At 33.4% G+C, this 18,667-nt stretch overlaps 1 protein-coding gene across 1 annotated transcript in view; it reads left to right on the top strand.

Moving 5' to 3' along the window:
- LOC124368947 (juxtaposed with another zinc finger protein 1) overlaps positions 1 to 11,972 on the top strand; it is a 38,848-nt gene extending 26,876 nt beyond the window's left edge. Inside the window, exon 5 of the mRNA XM_046826514.1 lies at positions 993 to 11,972. Coding sequence (XP_046682470.1) covers positions 993 to 1,377 — 385 coding nt within the window. The 3' untranslated portion in view covers positions 1,378 to 11,972. The remainder of the gene's footprint in view (positions 1 to 992) is intronic.
- The last annotated feature ends 6,695 nt before the right edge of the window (positions 11,973 to 18,667 follow it).

The following is an 18,667-nucleotide window of genomic DNA, read 5'->3' as shown; positions in this document are numbered from 1 at the left end:
CTTTTTGGTTTGAACTGGAAAACTTAGATAATAGTCATGTAACTGGCATCGTGAGCCTTAATATTAAAATAGTTTAATGGTCATTCCAATTTTCATTTTGTTAGTTTTAGGTAGATTTTCTATACGAAATCAGCTTATTGCATTCTCCCTCAGGGTATCACTTACTAAAAATTTATGCATCACTTTACTGAATATGACACCCAGAGCCCAAAACCACTCCCATCCAAAATGTTTATATCTATATCTATGTCGTATAACTTGCCTTGTGATATAGCTTTATCATATGATTCACAGCTCCGTTACTTATGAAACTAGAGAAAAAGCTATAACTTTTCTGGAATGCTTATATTTCCTAAACCTTTGTTATAAACTTTTTTGTATCTCGAGCAGCAGGTTTTGAAATATGGAATACATCAGAAAATCGGCCTACTTTTTCCAATTGAGCTGGAAGGAAAACGATGTAATTTTAATAATTTTGGTTGGGTTGAAAATTAAAGATGCTGTTATATGTGTTAGAATATGGCCGCCTATCAGTGTAATTGTCATTAAACTTTAGTCATACGTTAATTTGGTTATTCCAGTGTAGAATTACCTCCGAGTAGATGCTGTTGAAAATGTTTCCTTTGTGATCTAATATATGATCCTTGTTTCAATGTTACTATGAATAAAATTTCATTTGTCATAATTATATATTAAAATTTAAATTATGCATCCTCCACATAAAGAATAAATAAAAAAAAATTATTCATTTAAAGTTGGCTGGCACGGCTCAGGAACAACTGGCCTCTGTCAGTATTCAGTTAGCTTATATCGATGGCTTGTTAACAGGTGCTGTCAGCTGTAATCTTATTATGTTTCTTAATCACAAATAGGGGAACGTTAGGCTTTGTTTTATGAAATACTTTTATGGTTGCATATGATCCGGTTGTTAACATTCGTGTATAATTTCTGTGTTAGTTTGATAGTTACTAAACTACTGTTGTATTTTCTAGGGTGAGGAAGGGCTTCAAGTGTCACTGTGGTAAGAGTTACAAAACCTCTTCTGGGTTGAAAAACCACACAGCAGTAGTCCACAGTGGTGCCAACATGACAACGATCACAACACAGACAGGCGAGGTACTGCAGATTCCTAGCAGTCAGGTGACGACGATACAGCCTGTTCGAGCACTCACCTTGAAACACATTGCCAGCCTTGGTCTCCCAGTGAAGACCCTAGTTGTGGCAACCAAGCCTTTGGAGAAATCTCCAAGAGCTATTTCTCCCCCTCCCCCTCCCTCACTCGGTGTCCTTACCCCAGCAACCTCACCACATTCTCCTCTCCCCTCCCCTTCTAGTTCTTCCCCGTCCAGTGTAGGTGATCCTAGCATAAATATGTAAATAGCTAGTCTTATTTGTACTTACGATTTTCTCATCTGAGTTAACAGTGGCCAAGACCTCATAAATTGTAGATTTTGTTAAAGTTATATTTAATAATACGAATGAATAATTAAGTTGAAATCATTAATTTATGAAACATTAAAGCATTGAGATTTTTTTCCCTTTTTTGTGAAAGGAAACTATCCATTATGTCCAGATATGTTCAGAACATTGGTTAAATTTGGAATGAAATTTAAGAATGCTCCCATGTGTGTTCTTATAACTGTGTTTTTGCTTCCCAAAAATCGTCTCTGGGTTCATAGATAATGTATCTGACTGTGTCAGGGATGGTAGGTATTTTTCCTTTTTGGAGTGTAACTTTTATTTTAAATTTATATTATTGCATCATTGATCAATTATTTTACATTACTTTTGTTGATCCAAGACACACTTACAAGAATTCATATTAGTTTTGTTTTATTATACTTATTGTATAATGGGTTATTTTATTAAATTTTTTTAAGTTTTATATGAATAAAAATGAAGTAAAACATGGATTTAAGATTATATTTATTATTGTTTTAAAAACCTGGTTATTTTTTGAGGAAATTGGTCACTTTATCACTTTTTTGCCTTTAGGCTGTTACCATCCCCTGTATTTCTCAAAGACATTTGATGGCAGTAGTTTCTTTTTCTCCAACCAGAGAGGATTTTGATTCTAATCATTTATGGTTCGTGCTTTTAGTTGAGCGAAGTGCACGCAAGCAATTAGCTCCTAAATATACGCTTAGTCGCTCTTAGCTAGACGGTATGATTAGTCGTTTTGTAAATTTAGTATATAGTCAATATGGCTGAAAGGTCACTCAAAGTAGTGTAGACTTATTTATTTTATGTACATTACTAAATGTAGTATCAGATTTATTTTGTCATGTTTTTGGCTCGGTTTTCAACTATTAGAAAACAGTGAACTGTTTCCTTTTCTGGGAGTTTTATTTTAGTTTAGTTTTAATATAATGGGCTGTTTCTGGAAACTTCCAAAAGATCTTTACAAATATTACAGGCTTCTAGCTAGAATATAATTGATTTGGCCATATTTAAAACATATATATATATATATATATATATACACACTCTCACACACACACACACACATATATATATAAAGTTAAGTGACAAAATTAAGCATTAAAGTTCCAGTTATTTTTAAGATCACATTCCATAATACATTCCTCATGATAACTATGCATTGTTTGGCAAAGATATACCAAAAATTCTGATTTTGGTCAGGTTTTATTTTTGACAAAGCAGTTAAAGTGAGTTGCTTTTCTACTGAACAAGCTTTTTCAAGTATTGACAAAATTTATTCAAATTATATACCAGCACAAGCACCACTAATTTACTTTTGATTCACAAATAATTAAAAATATAGGCATGTTGAAAACTGGGCTAAATACATGGTTATAGTCACATTAGTCATTTGTATGTTCAGTGTTAGTCTAGTCAATATCGAGTTACGATATTATAATTCTAAAACAGACATGGCCGTATAAGAACTGTTTAATGTTATATGTTATAAAAGACCCAGGAACGAAGTACGGCTGTCTGTTCCTGTCATTGCCTATGTTCTAGTCCTTAAATAAAAACTTCCTATAGGCCTAATTTTGAGTGTGTGGTTTTTTCATAAGCCTTAATTTACTTATATCGCAAGATTAAGATCATTGTCTATTTTAGACAATTTTTCCTTCCAATATATACAGCCAACTGTTTAATTTAAGTGCTATGGTTAATTTTCATTAATTAACTGGTTAAAATAAACAATTCACTATAGTTAAGTTGTTGTAAATTGATTCACCAGGAAAGATATTCAAGAATTTATTCTTGTTTGAAGACAACATAACATATAAAGAATTTAAAAATAAATATTTTGTAATATTAAAAAAAGGCTATGTTGGTTGGATGGAAAAGTTAGGCAAGGAATCTACAGTGATAGCTTGTAAATCAGTCGCTGATTGAATGTGTCTTAAAAAAAAATTAATAACATGCCATCAAATAATTTAATGATTGTATTATAAAACCATATGAGACCGTTATATGTTATCACTTAATGTGAATTTACTATTTTTATATTAACATCACCGTTTGTAAAATAGTTGTCTAGTGGGTACAGTGGTATATCACTTAGATAATCAATGTCAAATAAAACGTATGGCTTCCTTTTTAAGAGGTTACTGCTGAGCGATCCTGTCCTTACAAGCAGTCACTTACCTGGTCATTTCTGGCAGTTTGGAAGTAACCTTTAAGTTTTTAGTTATTTGTTTATTAATGTGATGGTGATTGGCCTATATTATAGAAGCTTTTAGCCTTAACTTGGCTTGCAAAGTAGGTCAAAAACAAGCATATTGTCTCATCTGTGCTCAATTTTTACTTCTGTTTTTTTAAACATCTGTCCCACAAGCTTCAAAATATGCAATACTGTTGCTTTATATTTATGCCATTTGCAATTTTTTAATTGTTTGGATTACTGACTTATTAAACTCTGACTATTGTATAATACATACTTATCGCTTCAAAAAATGTTAGTTGAGCCATTTGAAATTTCACTGAACCAGTAAACTCATAATACAAGCTATCACTGGTAGATTGAAATATAATAAAACTACCATATTAATGGTGATATATGCTTGGACATAAATATGTCTCAATACTTGTAAGACAAATCTCTGGGCCAAGTAGTACAGGTCAAGCAAGATATAAGATATTTTTTCCATGATTGTTGTAAACTTATGTGTTATAAAAGAAAATGTACTGCCAGTCTAAGCTAGAGCATCCTAATGTTTAGGGGAGTAAGGTTACACAGTGCAAGTTTGAGGGAAGGGGAAATTATAAAAAATAATGAATCCATTAAAAAGAGATCAAAATTAAGAGAAAAAAAAGGATATTGCCAATTAGTTAACTAATCCAAGCAAGTACGTGGCAAGTCATCAAGTAAAGTTTTAGCTTTCAGTATCTATTCCTCCTTAAGCAATAAAGCCTCAGTCAGAGCTTAAAATCCCCAAGTCTGGACGAAGTACCACTGTAAATTGTGCTATAGTAAACTCATACCTACCTGGCAAGTCATCAAGTAAAGTTTTAGCTTTCAAAAATATTCTTCCTCACACAGTAAAGCCTCAGAGCTTAAAAATCCCCCAACTCTGGATCAGGTACCACTATAAATGAAAAAGTGGATAAAAAACTACTGCAGATCCCTAAATCTAGTGATTTTTAATGGATAGCGGATGGGAAAAAACAAAAAAATTTAATTTTCCTGAACTTTGGGCGGCTCTAGCTGAGAAGGTATTATTTGTGGACACATATTTAAAGAAGAATGTCTTTTTTTTGAGAAATTGACCTAGAAAATTGTAACATGTAATCTAGATAGCCCTATATAGAATATTTATGTTGGTGTTAGTGGGCATACAAGTGATTTTAAAATTATTAATTGAAACATATTTCAATACTCATTTTATTTAACATTCAATATTATTCCTTTACTACTTCAAACATAAACACAATTGATTTAAGTTTGTTAAACTCATGCAGCTTTAAGTGTTTCGTTTTGCATTAACTTTCTTAGTTGTTAAAAGTTTAAAATTAATTTTATCTGTATTGAATTCACATTTAGGATTTACCAATGTAGCATTTTACTTTAATTATAATATCTTGTTTTTATTTAGTGAAGTGAGGTGTACATCAGTTATTAGTTTGATGTTAAAGAAATGTTCTTTAATAGTTTAAACATAATATTAATTATGGTAAGAGATACAGTTCACATGAGTTTTAATTAGTTGCAAATGTCATTGTTAATAAAAATTTATTTTCCTGGAAGAGAACACTCAATTTAGAGCATACACGTATTGTTCAAGAGTTGTGTTCAATGTTCGTATACAAACTCCATGTATTTAAGTGTAAATAGCTAGAAAAATGTAGACAACATTAAGTTGAGCTCTTGTTACTGCTTCAACTCGCTCCTGCGAAGTGTAAAAATATTGCTGTTGATTATTTGATATTATTACATTTTTGTTGGTAATTTCTCTCAGTGCCTTTTTTGGTATAAAATCTATCATTTTCAAGGTGCTACGACCATAAAATTTCACACCCTTTTCTTTTATTTTGTGCTTTATATGTATCTGATACTACCATATGTCTCCATAAAAATGTTTATCCTGGTAGTTTTGTGTTAGTTACTTCAGTTAATAAATGAGTCTAATAGTGAAAGTCATTAATTCATGCTTTTTCTGTAACTCTTTGTGGCAATGTGATGCACATCGTTCATATCCTTAGGACATTTTTTCTCTTCTTGTTTTATACATCCGTTAGTATGATGTTTGTCTTCTGCCCTCATACATAATGTTGTAGTACCCTACACGTCCACAGATAACGTGCTATGTAGTATTGTTGCTTAAATCATTGAGTGATTCCCATATTTTTCTAAACCCAAATTTCAGATCTAAACATGAGACAACTATCCACACTTGCAACATATTTATAGTGATTTAGCAGTTCTCCCTTACCTGGAATACATCTTTATTTACAATAAAATAGTGATCAGAGTTCAACAATCTTTTAAGTGAACCCCTCTTAGGCTCTCCAGATGAGTATAATATCGATTATGAACTTTTGAAATTTCCAAAAATGCCTGTTGTTTGGAGTATGTTAATCTCCATCCGAATTCTACTAAAATTTTATGCAATTAAAACCATTCTAATAGTTATGTAAAAACTTCAATTGGTATCTGTTATATACATACATGGAACAGTTGTTTTGTTTTTCCTACAGGCCTAACAGGTTGAATTGCTTTGAATCCAGATTTTAATTTTTTGTCAAACAACAGTTTATAGACTGTCTTGTAAGATGACAGCCATTCATTTTGAGATTTTCGTTTTTTTTTTTACTTTTTAGATTATTTCTCGGTTATGATTAAAAGAAAAGTCAAATGTGTGACAATATGTGCTACTTTCTCTCTGTAAATTACCTTGTGTCCCATAATTTTTGAATTTTCATCCTGTTTAGGTCTGTGGGTATTTTGTGATTTTTGAGAGAAGGAAGACATTTTCAAATTATTTATATCATATGGTTACATTTAGATCATTGAAAATGAAATTTGTAACAATGTGTGATAACCTTTACCCTTTAAACACTTTATGTCCTTTAATCTTTTCATGTACTAATGTTGAGATTACAAGTAATTAGTTATAGGAAGTAGCACATAGTTCTGTTAATTTGGATTTTAATTGGGTTTGGGAGGACCCTGTAGGCCCAGTCCTTCAATCCTATTTTGTCAACAGAAGAGTGTAGTAATCCTTCATTCTCTTCCAGTCCTTTTTTGACAGTCCAAATTCCTCTTTCTTCATCTGGCAAAGAACAAATTTGCATCCTTCAGTAAAGGAACTTGTTAATTCTGATAAGAGCTTTAGTAGACCTAAGATGATCCTTATAATCTCGCACAGTCACACCCGCTCACATCGTGTACAAGCTCCAGCGAAGGATCCTTTGCTCTCAGCTAGGATCTCATTTCATTACCACAAGTAACAGCTAGAATATTCTTCTACAAGTAGGTTGCCAAGATCTGTTGTAGTGAAAGATGTCTTCCTCTCTTCACATCTTCCATTAACCTGAAATCTCAAAATTCCGCTCTGAGAAACTTACCTTAGGTCTCTGGATCAATGACCATTTTGTAGCTAGTCATTTATTCATGGAAAGAAGGTCTACTGTTGTTTCTCCTTCTTGTTCACCTACTACTCTTGGACAACACCCTAACCTTTTCTTGGTCTGTTGGCCATAGAATTCTGTACCTCATGTTGAAACACGTTTGAGAGGCCCCTCTTGGATACAATATTATCCTTCTCATTAGCCAACCTTCTCAGATCCGTTTCCCTTATCCTTACCCTCCTATGCGGCTTCAATCCTGTAGACTTCCTTTGCTGTTTGTTATAGGTCCAAGTGTCTCAGCTTCATTCAACCTGCTAAGAATATTTTTCCTCATCCTTGATCTCAACAGCTTCTCACTCGAACCCAGTATAACCCCAATATAAATGTCCAGGATGTATTCACCATCTCTCCATCTGACATATTTCTGGAGGGAACAGGCCCTGTATATAGGATTTGCCACCCTGTGTAACAATTCCAAATTGATTTCAAGTGAAAACTAAAGATATGGAAGACTGCTTCCTGAGACAGGAAACCTCAGAGGTAGAGCCTCTCTTTTTCCATCTTCACTACACCCTCAAACAACAGCTCTAAATACATCATTTCTGTGTCTATCATATATTGAACATTTCTTGGATAAAAAGTTGTACCATAACATGACTCATTCACTCTGTTTCCTGAACTCTAATTTACTGTTTGCTGAAGAACTTTCGAAGTTAGACTTCTCATCGTCTCTGGCATATTATTGAGGTAGGTTTGAATATACCTACTCCAGGAATTCTTTCTCGTTTGTAAATCTAGCCTGTTACATAATTGTGATTTTTGGAACTTGGATTTATTTGTAAATTTTGTATCTATTTTATTTTTATAACCAAGACTTACATTGAATTATTTAGATTCTCAAAACTCAATATTTTTGTTATAAGTGGTTTAGGTTGTACTATTTAAATAAAGAATTTTTCTCAATAGTTTTAAAGTTTGGTCTCGTAAAACTAAATTAATTGAACTATGTGTTAATACTCCCCTCATTACTGCTTTGAATACTCAACAAAGTTTTATTAAGATAAGGCGAGCTATTTATTTCCCATTTTTATACATATTGTCCATTAGTAAGTGTACTTTAATAATAATAAAATTATTATTATGTAACATAAAACTAATAAATTAGGAATCCAGGAAATCTACGTCATGCCTCAGATTTCAGTTATTCAATCATTCTGTAACATTCACTACAAAAATTGGTGTGATTGTTTAAAACTTTTAAATTTTAAAATAAAAAGCATGGTTAATACATATTTGTTTAACTTGTTAAGAAAAAAGTTATAAAATACTCCTTTCATTGTCAATATTATAAAGATTGTTTTTTACATCTAGTGGGACCTATTCCCACTTACAGAGTTGTAACTTGTAGAGTTAACTGGGTAAAGACAAAGTTGCAAAGCTGTATCACTTTCATTACAGAAGTGGCTATTATTTGTAAATCAATCTTGATGTATATGTTTCAAAAATATACAAACTTGGCAGTCAATATTTGTGCTAATGTGAGTAATTACTTACAATGTATCATGGGTGGTTTTTGTGTGTTTAATTATTTATGCTCTCTTTTGTGTTATACATATACTATTAAAATTTTGTAAGTTTGTGCTACCTCATGTAATTAAACCATAGTTATAACGTTTTGAAAACCAAAAAGAATATTCTGTGTTTATAATGACTAAAGAAACACAGTTAAATATTATTTTAATAAAAAAGCAGATTGGATCTGTTTGCTTTTCCAACTAATCACTGTGGAAAGAAAAGTCTTTGTTTTGAGTCTAAAAAAGACCAAGAAACTTGGTGAAAGAATATGCTGAAATATTGTTGCCCATAATAGGCAAATCTATCTTATTAAAATTAACCAACATCCATCAATTGTAAGGAGCCAGTTATTCTGTTCAGAGATGTCAGAACGTAAAGTTTGAAAAGTCCTCCTCATGACCACATCTGATCTCCGTATCAGTGTAAATCACATTTTATTGTATTTACAGTTGAACCTTGATAACTTAACCCTCATTGACTCAATACAAAATCCTTGATGAGTAGCGTTCTTTTCAAGTTCTTATAAGTCCGCTATTAATTTTCACCTCTAAAACTAAAGTGTTGTGTTATAATTACTTGATAAAAAATTACTTGATAGAAGTCAAAATTCTATTATCTGGAACAGTGCAGTAACTGTGAAGTTCCAATCCATTCACCTAAGACTTGAAGTATATGTTGAGACAACTCAATAATTGAAGTGCAGCAACTGCACTAGTGAAAAGGCCAACAATTGCCTTGTGCCTTGCAGAAGTGTCATGTATTCTTCACCACTTGTTTACTGCAGCGTTCTGTACCACACTTTGTGATTTGCTATTGAACGCGTTTGTGAATGTGATGCATTACCTAGCATGTTCGAGTCCAGTAACCTGTAGACCCTCTATAATTCAAAGTTGGTGGTTTTGACCCTCGGAAACTCAAATGTTTTCCCTGTTCCTTCAGGTTCAGGTTATCAAGGTTTGGTTTATAGTTGTGGTGGTTGATGTGTGGAGTTGGCTCCCAACGTCATAGGTTCAGACTGCAGTGTCAAATATACCATCACCTGTTGGTGGGCCTACTATTTATTTGAAAGACAAAGTCAATTGTCCCTTGTACCTAAATAAATATGGGTGCAGGTCTGAAATAAAACTAAATATGGGTGCAGCTCTGAAGTAAAACTAACACCTTACATCAAGGATCTCAACCCAAATCACAATTACAATAAAACCAGCATGTTCCTTCTCTATAATTTCACACTAGGAAAATAAGCCACAAAAGTATAGGAGAAATGGCTACATCGTTTTTATTTATATCCAAATATACAAGATATACTCGTATAAATAAATCTTGGTGTTAGTAGTTTAAAATAAACTTCTCTACAATCAATTGAATGTTTAAGTTAAACTTTTAAGGACAGTAAGTTTTAAGGAGACATAGCAGGGACCAGGAGTTAAATTACTAATTAGAGCTTTAATCCTCAAACTGGCGACTATATTTTCTGTGTGCAACAGGATGTGTGCTGTAAAAAGTAAGTAATTCCTAAAGATTTGCATAAATATCAGAACCTGACTTTAAGTACCGGTACGGTAGTGACAATGACACACATACACACACACCCACACGGCAGTTCGAGGGTTATATAATGTGCATAAATACTCTTTACGTGCAATAAAAATGTAAAATACGTATTAATTTAAATCTTCATTATTATGCAGAAGTAATGCATATTTCTTTATTTCAGGTTGGAAAATTCCAACAATAAAGTTGCTCATTGTGTTCTTTTATAGATAAACTTCCACTGTCATTAAAGTTGCATCATCAATATTGTTTTTTGAATCTGTGCATACAACTCGGTACTAAGATGATGGTACAGTTTATTGCTAACTATCTTATAATTAAAATGTAAAGTGTATATAAACTAATGTGAATATTGTTATGGTAGTTCTGTGATAGAAATACAATGAAATCCTTGCAGCAATAATATAATTTGTATGATTTTCATTTATTTTGTTCCTTTATTTTTATATAATCATTAATATAGAAAAATAATTATAAATACATTGTAAACTCGATCATTTTAATTTAGATTTGTTATATTATTGATTTGTTAATTATGCTATTACAAAATGATATAAGTATATTAGAATCGAGTTCATTAAAATAATTGTATTTATACAAAGGTTTCTCTAAGCATTTGATTTCATAGTTTAGAGAAATACATTATAACTTGATAATTTAGTAATGGTACATTCACAATGGAAAGTTATATTTTAGTTAATAGGTTTCATAGTATTACATTAAATTTCAGAGAATACCCATGTGTATAGCTTGTAAAAAATAGAAGCCAATATATTTTAAAAAGTATACTGATTTGTTGAGAAAAATGCTAGAGATGGAGTATATAATAGTTACAATTTTGTGATATTTAGTATGATTTATTTAAATTTACATAATTGACTGTATGTTTATTTTGTATGCCTAAGAGTTGATATAACAATTGGTTTGTTGATTGTTTTTTTCAAAAAATATTTAAAATTAATGGTATGGTCCGATTTTAAGGCCTTATGAATTTTTAAAATGTCCATACTTAAACAGTTAACATTTGTAGAGTGCTTTGAAATAGTAATAATTGCTAAAATTACTGTTTCTTAAGTGTTAGTTTTAAAATACACCAATAAGTTCTGTATGATAGATTTGATAGAAAACACAGACATCAAATTCACTTACGATTTTATATTGATTCAATACAATCATTTCATTTATGTTGCTGGTAGTACTCATATTCTATAAGAGCGTGAATACATTTCCCATAGAATACCAGTTTATCATAGAATATTTTAATCACTTATATGAACATCATATTTAAGAATGTTAGTATCTCACTAAAATTTAAATCCACTATATGTTGTATATTTTAAACTAAAGGTAAAAACATATTTTGAGAAATCTTATTGACTTTTAGTTTAAATACAGTTCTGAATAGCTGTATTTAACAAAATTAAAAAGCAACAAGCAATGATCTTTTTTTATGTTTTGATCAATATTTTAGTACGACATTTAAAGAGTTTAAAAAATTAAGACAGTCGTATTTTTCATGCCAGTGACTTAGATAGGTTGCAAGAGTTGTTAATTTTATTGTTGACCTCTATATTTAGTTGCTTATGTATCAGTGTACATTTAGTTATGATTCTGAAGTGTTGAGACACAATTCTCCAATCAGGATACTCCAAATCAAGAGACCCATTGTCCGTCAATGTGATTGCAAGTAAAACCAAATGGAATAACCGACTGATTAATTTGGTGCACTTGAAATGTTAGTCATGTGATAGAATGTGTATATCTACTTGTTGCAAACAATAAACAGTTTGTTAACAGTTTTCAGAGTTTTTTCTATCTGTTTTGCTACCACTTTCCACATTAAGATGTTTTCCAGGTCAACAAAAATTACTTTTATACTGAATCTCAACACCGGAGCTATCATAACTCTTATAGACTGTACTTATTCCAAAATAAGAATTAGAGGTGGGAGGTTCATGGGCTACCAATAGATGCGCTTTACATCATGTCATTCTTCATGAGATCACAGTGCAAACTAATCGAGTAACCCAGAATCTAACCTTGCCTTGCCCACTGTTGGTCACATTGACAAATCTGGTAACCCTCAGTCAAGGAAAGTATAGCTACGTAATAGATATTATTTAGCAAACTCACTGTTGGTGTATCCAATAAGAAACTACAATCTGTATTGCCAGTAGCCATTTGAGTCCAGTGCAAAGCTGAATGTACAGGTTTTATATTTATGGTGCAAACAGCAGAGTCATGAACCTATCAGATAGTCAGGTGATTCCCACACAGGAAAGAGTCTTTAAATGTTAACATCAAAATTGTACTTAACAAAAATATTTTTAACGGAAAAGTTTAGGGTACTATCATGTGTGAAGTAGTTAAAACTATTTCCCAGTTATAAATCAGTACTAAAATTGTTAACACGCTTGTAATGTAATAAAACATACAGTGTGAGTTAAAAGTATAGCTACACTCTGTTTAGTTTTTTATGGATAAAGATAGAGGGATGGAACTATAACACCTTTCTAGGAAATAGAAGTGAACTTTTTAATTACTGTTAAAACTTTGCCCATTTCCCCAAAATGGGTTTTGGGGGGAGGGGGCAGCTCAAAATTTTTAAATGTCCAGCTGATAACACAGTTAATAGTAACGACAGCAGTAACAAAACTTGATCCTGCAGTCTTCTACGTGTGCCGGTAATGTATGAAGCCGGTAGGCCTACCGGCTATAATTATAACTGTTGGTTATTTAAATGTACAATGTGAGTTAAGTATGGATACACTCCAATTCCATTTTGGAGAGGTGTTTCAAAATTTTTAAATGTAAAGACGCATTAAGTAACACCTCATTTGAAAGGCCTTGATAAAAGAAGAAAATCAGAAGAAACTAGAGCTTTCTATCTCAACCCAGAACAAAATGGCAGCTCATTAAAATTAATTAAGTTAAAAGCTTGGATGGATCCTGCTGAACTATTAATAGACAAAGATAGAAAAATTAAACTCAGGAAACCCCTCTAGGAAACAAATGCGAACCCTTTCCCCAAAATGGTCTTTTTGGTGGGCAGTTTAAACATTTTTAATGTAGTTACAGTACTAGTAATTACAATTATGTTAAGCAATAATACGGCTAAAACTTACTAACCTATGTTCCTATATGAGATGTTCAAACTGCTGTCACAGGACAATTGGACAATCCCTAAGTCTGTTGTAGAAATTCAAACTGCACGCTGTATGGATCCACACAAGATTTTTTTAAATTTCTGCTACTATTCTGTCCCTAAGGTCATTGATGCACTGGGGTTTCGTTTTATAGACGTTTAATGTGACATCTCACACAAAGTAGTCAAGTGGAGATAGATCTGGCGATCTTGGTGGCCACTCGATACTTCCTTTTCTGCCTATCCAGCGATTTGGAAAAATATTGTTTAAATACTTGTGGACATGCAGGCCATAGTGTGGAGGTGCTACATCCTGCTTGAAACAAATTTCATTACAGTTGTTGGTTGCCACTTGGATAGCTGGATAAACCTCATTTTGTACCTCGGCATTAATGTTTCCATCAATAAAAGGGGACCCAACAGACTGATCCCTCACAATGCTAAGCCAAACGTTTAATTTTCCATGGTGCTGGATGTTGCTTACTCATCCACTGAGGGTTAATATCAGCCCAATAACAAGCAATGTGTCTGTTAACGTTATCGTTTAACATGAAAGTTGCTTCATCTGAGAAAGCAGATGTTGATTAATCTACAGGTAATTGTAATATTATCAATGTTCCGCATCATTATTTCACGAAATTCTACTTGACGATTAAAATCGTCCTCACTTAGCTCATGAACTAAAAGAACTTTTTACGCTTTATAACCACTGTCATGTAAAACTTTAATAAGTGACGTTTGAGATATACCTGATATTTGAGAAACATTTCTCCCTCGTTGAGGCATGAGGATCTTCTACAACGGACTGTAAAACGTCAAGTGACCATGCATTGTTGTGGATTTAGGTTGTCCACGTTTGGGGCCGTCATTAACGCTGCCTGCTTCCTGGAAACGGAATGTTTTTTGAACTCCTGATTTAGATACAGAGTTTTGATTTGGATAAGTGTCATTAAATAAATTCCTTACTTCATCATAAGATCTCACCCGGTCTCCGTAGCCTCGCATCATCAGGATAATAATATGCTCTTGTTCACTTAAACACTCCATTTCAATGTAAAGTATCACAAAACACATCTTAACTTTGTTAATTTCAACCAGAAACTGAACATGACACTGGATTTTCTCGAAACTGATAAAATAAGGGAGGCCTTCCCTGCAGCAGGTAATAACTGTAAAACAGGTTTGAGTTTGTAGGGAAAGTGGTTGTATATTGAAGTTAATTACCTTCTGAATGTGGGTGTTAATGTTTTGCTTCATTTCATTTTTAATTTATTTCAATCAGCTGCCATTTTGTACTGGGTTAAGATAGAAAGCTCTAGTTTCCACTATTCTTCTTTAATTAACTGCATTATCAGCTGGGTGGTCATCTATTAGGTGATAAAAAAACTTAGAGAAATAAGAAAAAATGCTAATGCTGACTTCATCAACTCAGCTGACAACAAAAGTAAAGCTCTTTGGAATGTCATAAAACAATGAAAGAAGAGGAAAACATCAACTACAGCCAAACATATGTCTCTCAGTGAATGGGAAACATGTGGACAACCCCACACAAAACTGCAGACCACTTTAACACCTTCTTCACAGAAGTAGCAGAATTGACGCTGAAACAGAATAACTGCTCCCCAGGGGACGCAGATGATAATGAAAATTACGAAACTCCACTTAACTATGTTGATAAATCTCTATATCTAACCCCAACATGCATCAATGAAGTACGGAACATCATAAATGCCCTAAAATCAAAATCTTCAAGTGGAGTGGATGAATATTCTTCTAAAATTGTGAAACACTGCTCTGAAGAGCTAATGCCGCCTTTAGTCAGCATAATTAATAAGTCCTTCAGCCTTGGTGAGTTCCCTACAGCCCTTAAGCTCTCTAAAGTATACCCAAACATAAAAAAGGTTCAACACTGGAAGTCCAAAATTACCGTCCATCTCTCTAATCTCAACATTCTCAAAAATCATAGAAAAAATTAGCTCTACACAGACTCATGGCTCACCTAAAACAAGAAAATCTGATAACCGAAAAGCAACATGGATTTTTGAAAGGAAAATCAACCAGCTCTGCCATCATCAGCCTTGTTGAACATGTTATTGACCAAATAGACAAAGAACAATACGTATCTGCACTCTTTCTTGACTACAGCAAGGCGTTTGATTGCCTGGGCCACGACATCATCTCAAAGAAATTAACATCATTAGGAATCAGAGACACAGCTAACAAATGGTTTGTAAGTTACCTCACAGGCCGATCTCAAATAGTCGAGCTGCAAACTACCATTTATGGTGTAACTACTTCACATCAATCCAATCCACTACTGTTACCCGCGGGAGTACCGCAAGGATCTGTTTTGGGCCCAGTTCTCTTTGTCTTATTTGTGAATGACTTCCCAGCTTATATACGTGATCACAATACCACTTGTGTGATGTATGCAGACGATACAACATTGTTGATTAAGAATGACTCTCTGCTGAAGGAGTGTACGAAAGTGCCACAAGCTCTCTCAGTAAAGCCCTCAATTACTGCAGAAGGAATGATCTAGCCATGAATCCATCGAAGACAGTTCACATCAACTTCAGCAAGAGGAAGGACCATATCCCTAACCCACTTGATGTATCAAGAAAAGACCATATCAAATTCCTTGGCGTAAACTATTGACACAAACTTACGTGGACTGAGCATGTAAACCAGGTTTGCAAAAAAATCAGCACTGGTATATATGTAGTACGCCGAATAAAATGTATCGGCAACTTGGAGGCAGCAAAAACAGCTTACTATGCTTTGGTGGAAACTCATGTGAGGTATATGGACTTGCTGTTTGGGGTGGATCCTCTGCAGGAAACCTGAACAGAGTACTACTCCTGCAGAAAAAAGCTATCCGAACCCTAGCGGAACTCGAACACCAACAAAGCTGCCGACAAGCATTTAAAACCTTGGGAATTATGACAATTACTGCACTCTACATACAAGAAGTAATTTTGCACGTTGACCAATCTGCATGTACAAACAGGAAAAAACCCTTCATACACATAACACACACGCCATGCAGGAAATTACACACTACCTCTACATCGGACATCACTTTTCGAGGAAAAAAACCATCCTACATTGGTAGGAAGCTGAGGAACCTCCTGCCACAAGCTGTGAAAAAACCTCAAGGGAGCTGCCTTGAAAAGATGTCTTCACAACTTCCTGGTGGACCACCCAATATACACCATCGAAGAATTCACAGAAGTAAACAAGGAAGATTGGAGGCTCTGACATCTTGTATTGATTATTTATTAATATCAATTATGTAATTTGTTAACATTGTGACTCTATTACTGTTCTTGAAGAATATGTTAATAAAGAAAATATGACTATGACTATGACTATGACTATGACTATTGTTTGTGTAACTTTATTCCCTTCAAGGATGGCGTTAAATAGAATGAATAGAGCAATGAATTTGATTCATATTGTTTTATGTCTGTTGGCTTATTTAATTTATTTCCCAACATGTCTGACATTGTTTTAAATTGAAGGTCATCTAATATGATTTTTAATTAAAAAGTCATACCCTTGTTGTCTAGTTTCAGATTGTTTATGTTTAGTATTTTATATGTAAACATCTACAGCTGCAAGTAACACCTGTTTCCTAGTTACACCTTGTTAAAACATTTTAACAAAATTTGAATCTTGAAACGTTTTAGCCTTGTCCTGGGAGCCAATTTCAGTCAACGTTAAATCAATGGAAAACAGTTAACAGAATGATCCGTTATTAAACATGATAACATTACCCCTATATTTACTTTCATGTGTTTACCACATGAAGGTCTAGCTCTTTCATTCATTGTGTTGTTTTTATAAACAAAATATATTGTGATACACTGTCAAACTAAATCTCTTTGTGGTCATAATAATATTGCTTATTGGCAAGGGGCCAAAAAATGAAAATCATGTAAATGTAAATCATGTGAAAATTCATTTTGCTTATATTGATCCACTTTGTTATTAAGCTGACCATCTCCTTCCCTAAGTTATTGGCCAAAATGTTGTATGTTGAAAGTTTTCTTGCTTAAATTTGATCTTGATAATTGAATAATACAAAAATATAATTAAAAGATACTTTATTCAGAGAGTTTTTCTGCATATCAAAATCAAATCATCTTTATTTACATGTACATAGAGTACAGTATTGCGTCAAGATACAATAAAATAAATTAATATATACAATAAAAAGCATTTAGCAAATGACATAGGTTGTTATTTCTTCTAAGTCCTCCAGTTTAGAAATTCTTGCAGGGTGTAGAAGGGTCTGTCCATCAGCCACTGCGTCAGTGATGTCTTCAGGTTTCTCACTGGTAGCTTCTTCAATTCTTCAGGCAGACAGTTGTAGAAGACAGCGCCTCGGTAGGACGGCCTTTTTTCGAAGAGGCTGAGATGGTGTATGTTAAGTGTGAAGTTGTGCCTGTGTCTTGTGTTGTAGTTGTGCTGGTCTCCCAATCTGGCTTGGCCGGACTTCACGGTGTAGAGGATAGTTTCAAGGATGTAGAGTGATGTTATAGTCAGTATTTTGAGTTCCTTGAAGGCGTCTCTGCAAGTATCCCGTACACTCAGGCCCTTAAGTGTCCTTACAGCCCTTTTTTGTATTATCAAGATTCTTTGAAGGAGTGTGGCACTAGTTCCTCCCCAGACTATCAGCCCATACCTCAGGTGTGATTCGAAAAGTGAATAGTATGCTGTCATGGCTGTTTTTATGTTGCTTATCTGTTTACTTTGTATAACAAAAATGCCCGAGTTAAGTTTCTTGCGGAGCTGTTCTAGATGAGGTTCCCATGTAAGGTTATTATCAATTATTATGCCTAAATATTTACTAGATTTGACTGTAGTAATTTCTGGGAGCCCTTGGTGGTGGTTTGGATTTGATGTAAAAATGAGTTGGTAACTTTTGCTTTCGTTTAGGACTAGATAATTTTTATAGTCATTTTGTCTGGCCATGTTGAAGGCTATAAAAGTATCTACTTCCAGTTGTTCTTTATTTTTATTTGCAACAATCAATGCGGTATCATCAGCAAACATCACTGCTTCACAGAGGTTCTGTAGGTAATTTGGAAAGTCGTTTGTCAAAAGAATGTATAGGACAGGGCCAAGGACCGATTCCTGGGGCACTCCTCTACTGATTGGTAGAACGTCTGATTTCGCTTTCTTTATTATTTGGTTGTCTTTATATGTGATCTCTACCAGTTGTTTTCTGTTGCTGAGGTAGCTGTCAAACCACTGAAGTTCTTTTCCATTAATACAAAGATTTTGTAGCTTTTTGATGATCATTTTGTGATCAAGGCAGTCGAATGCTTTGCTGAAATCCAG

The sequence above is a fragment of the Homalodisca vitripennis genome, chromosome X (genome assembly GCF_021130785.1).
Source record: "Homalodisca vitripennis isolate AUS2020 chromosome X, UT_GWSS_2.1, whole genome shotgun sequence".
Lineage (NCBI taxonomy): Eukaryota > Metazoa > Arthropoda > Insecta > Hemiptera > Cicadellidae > Homalodisca > Homalodisca vitripennis.
This window is presented reverse-complemented; position numbering and strand designations above follow the sequence as displayed.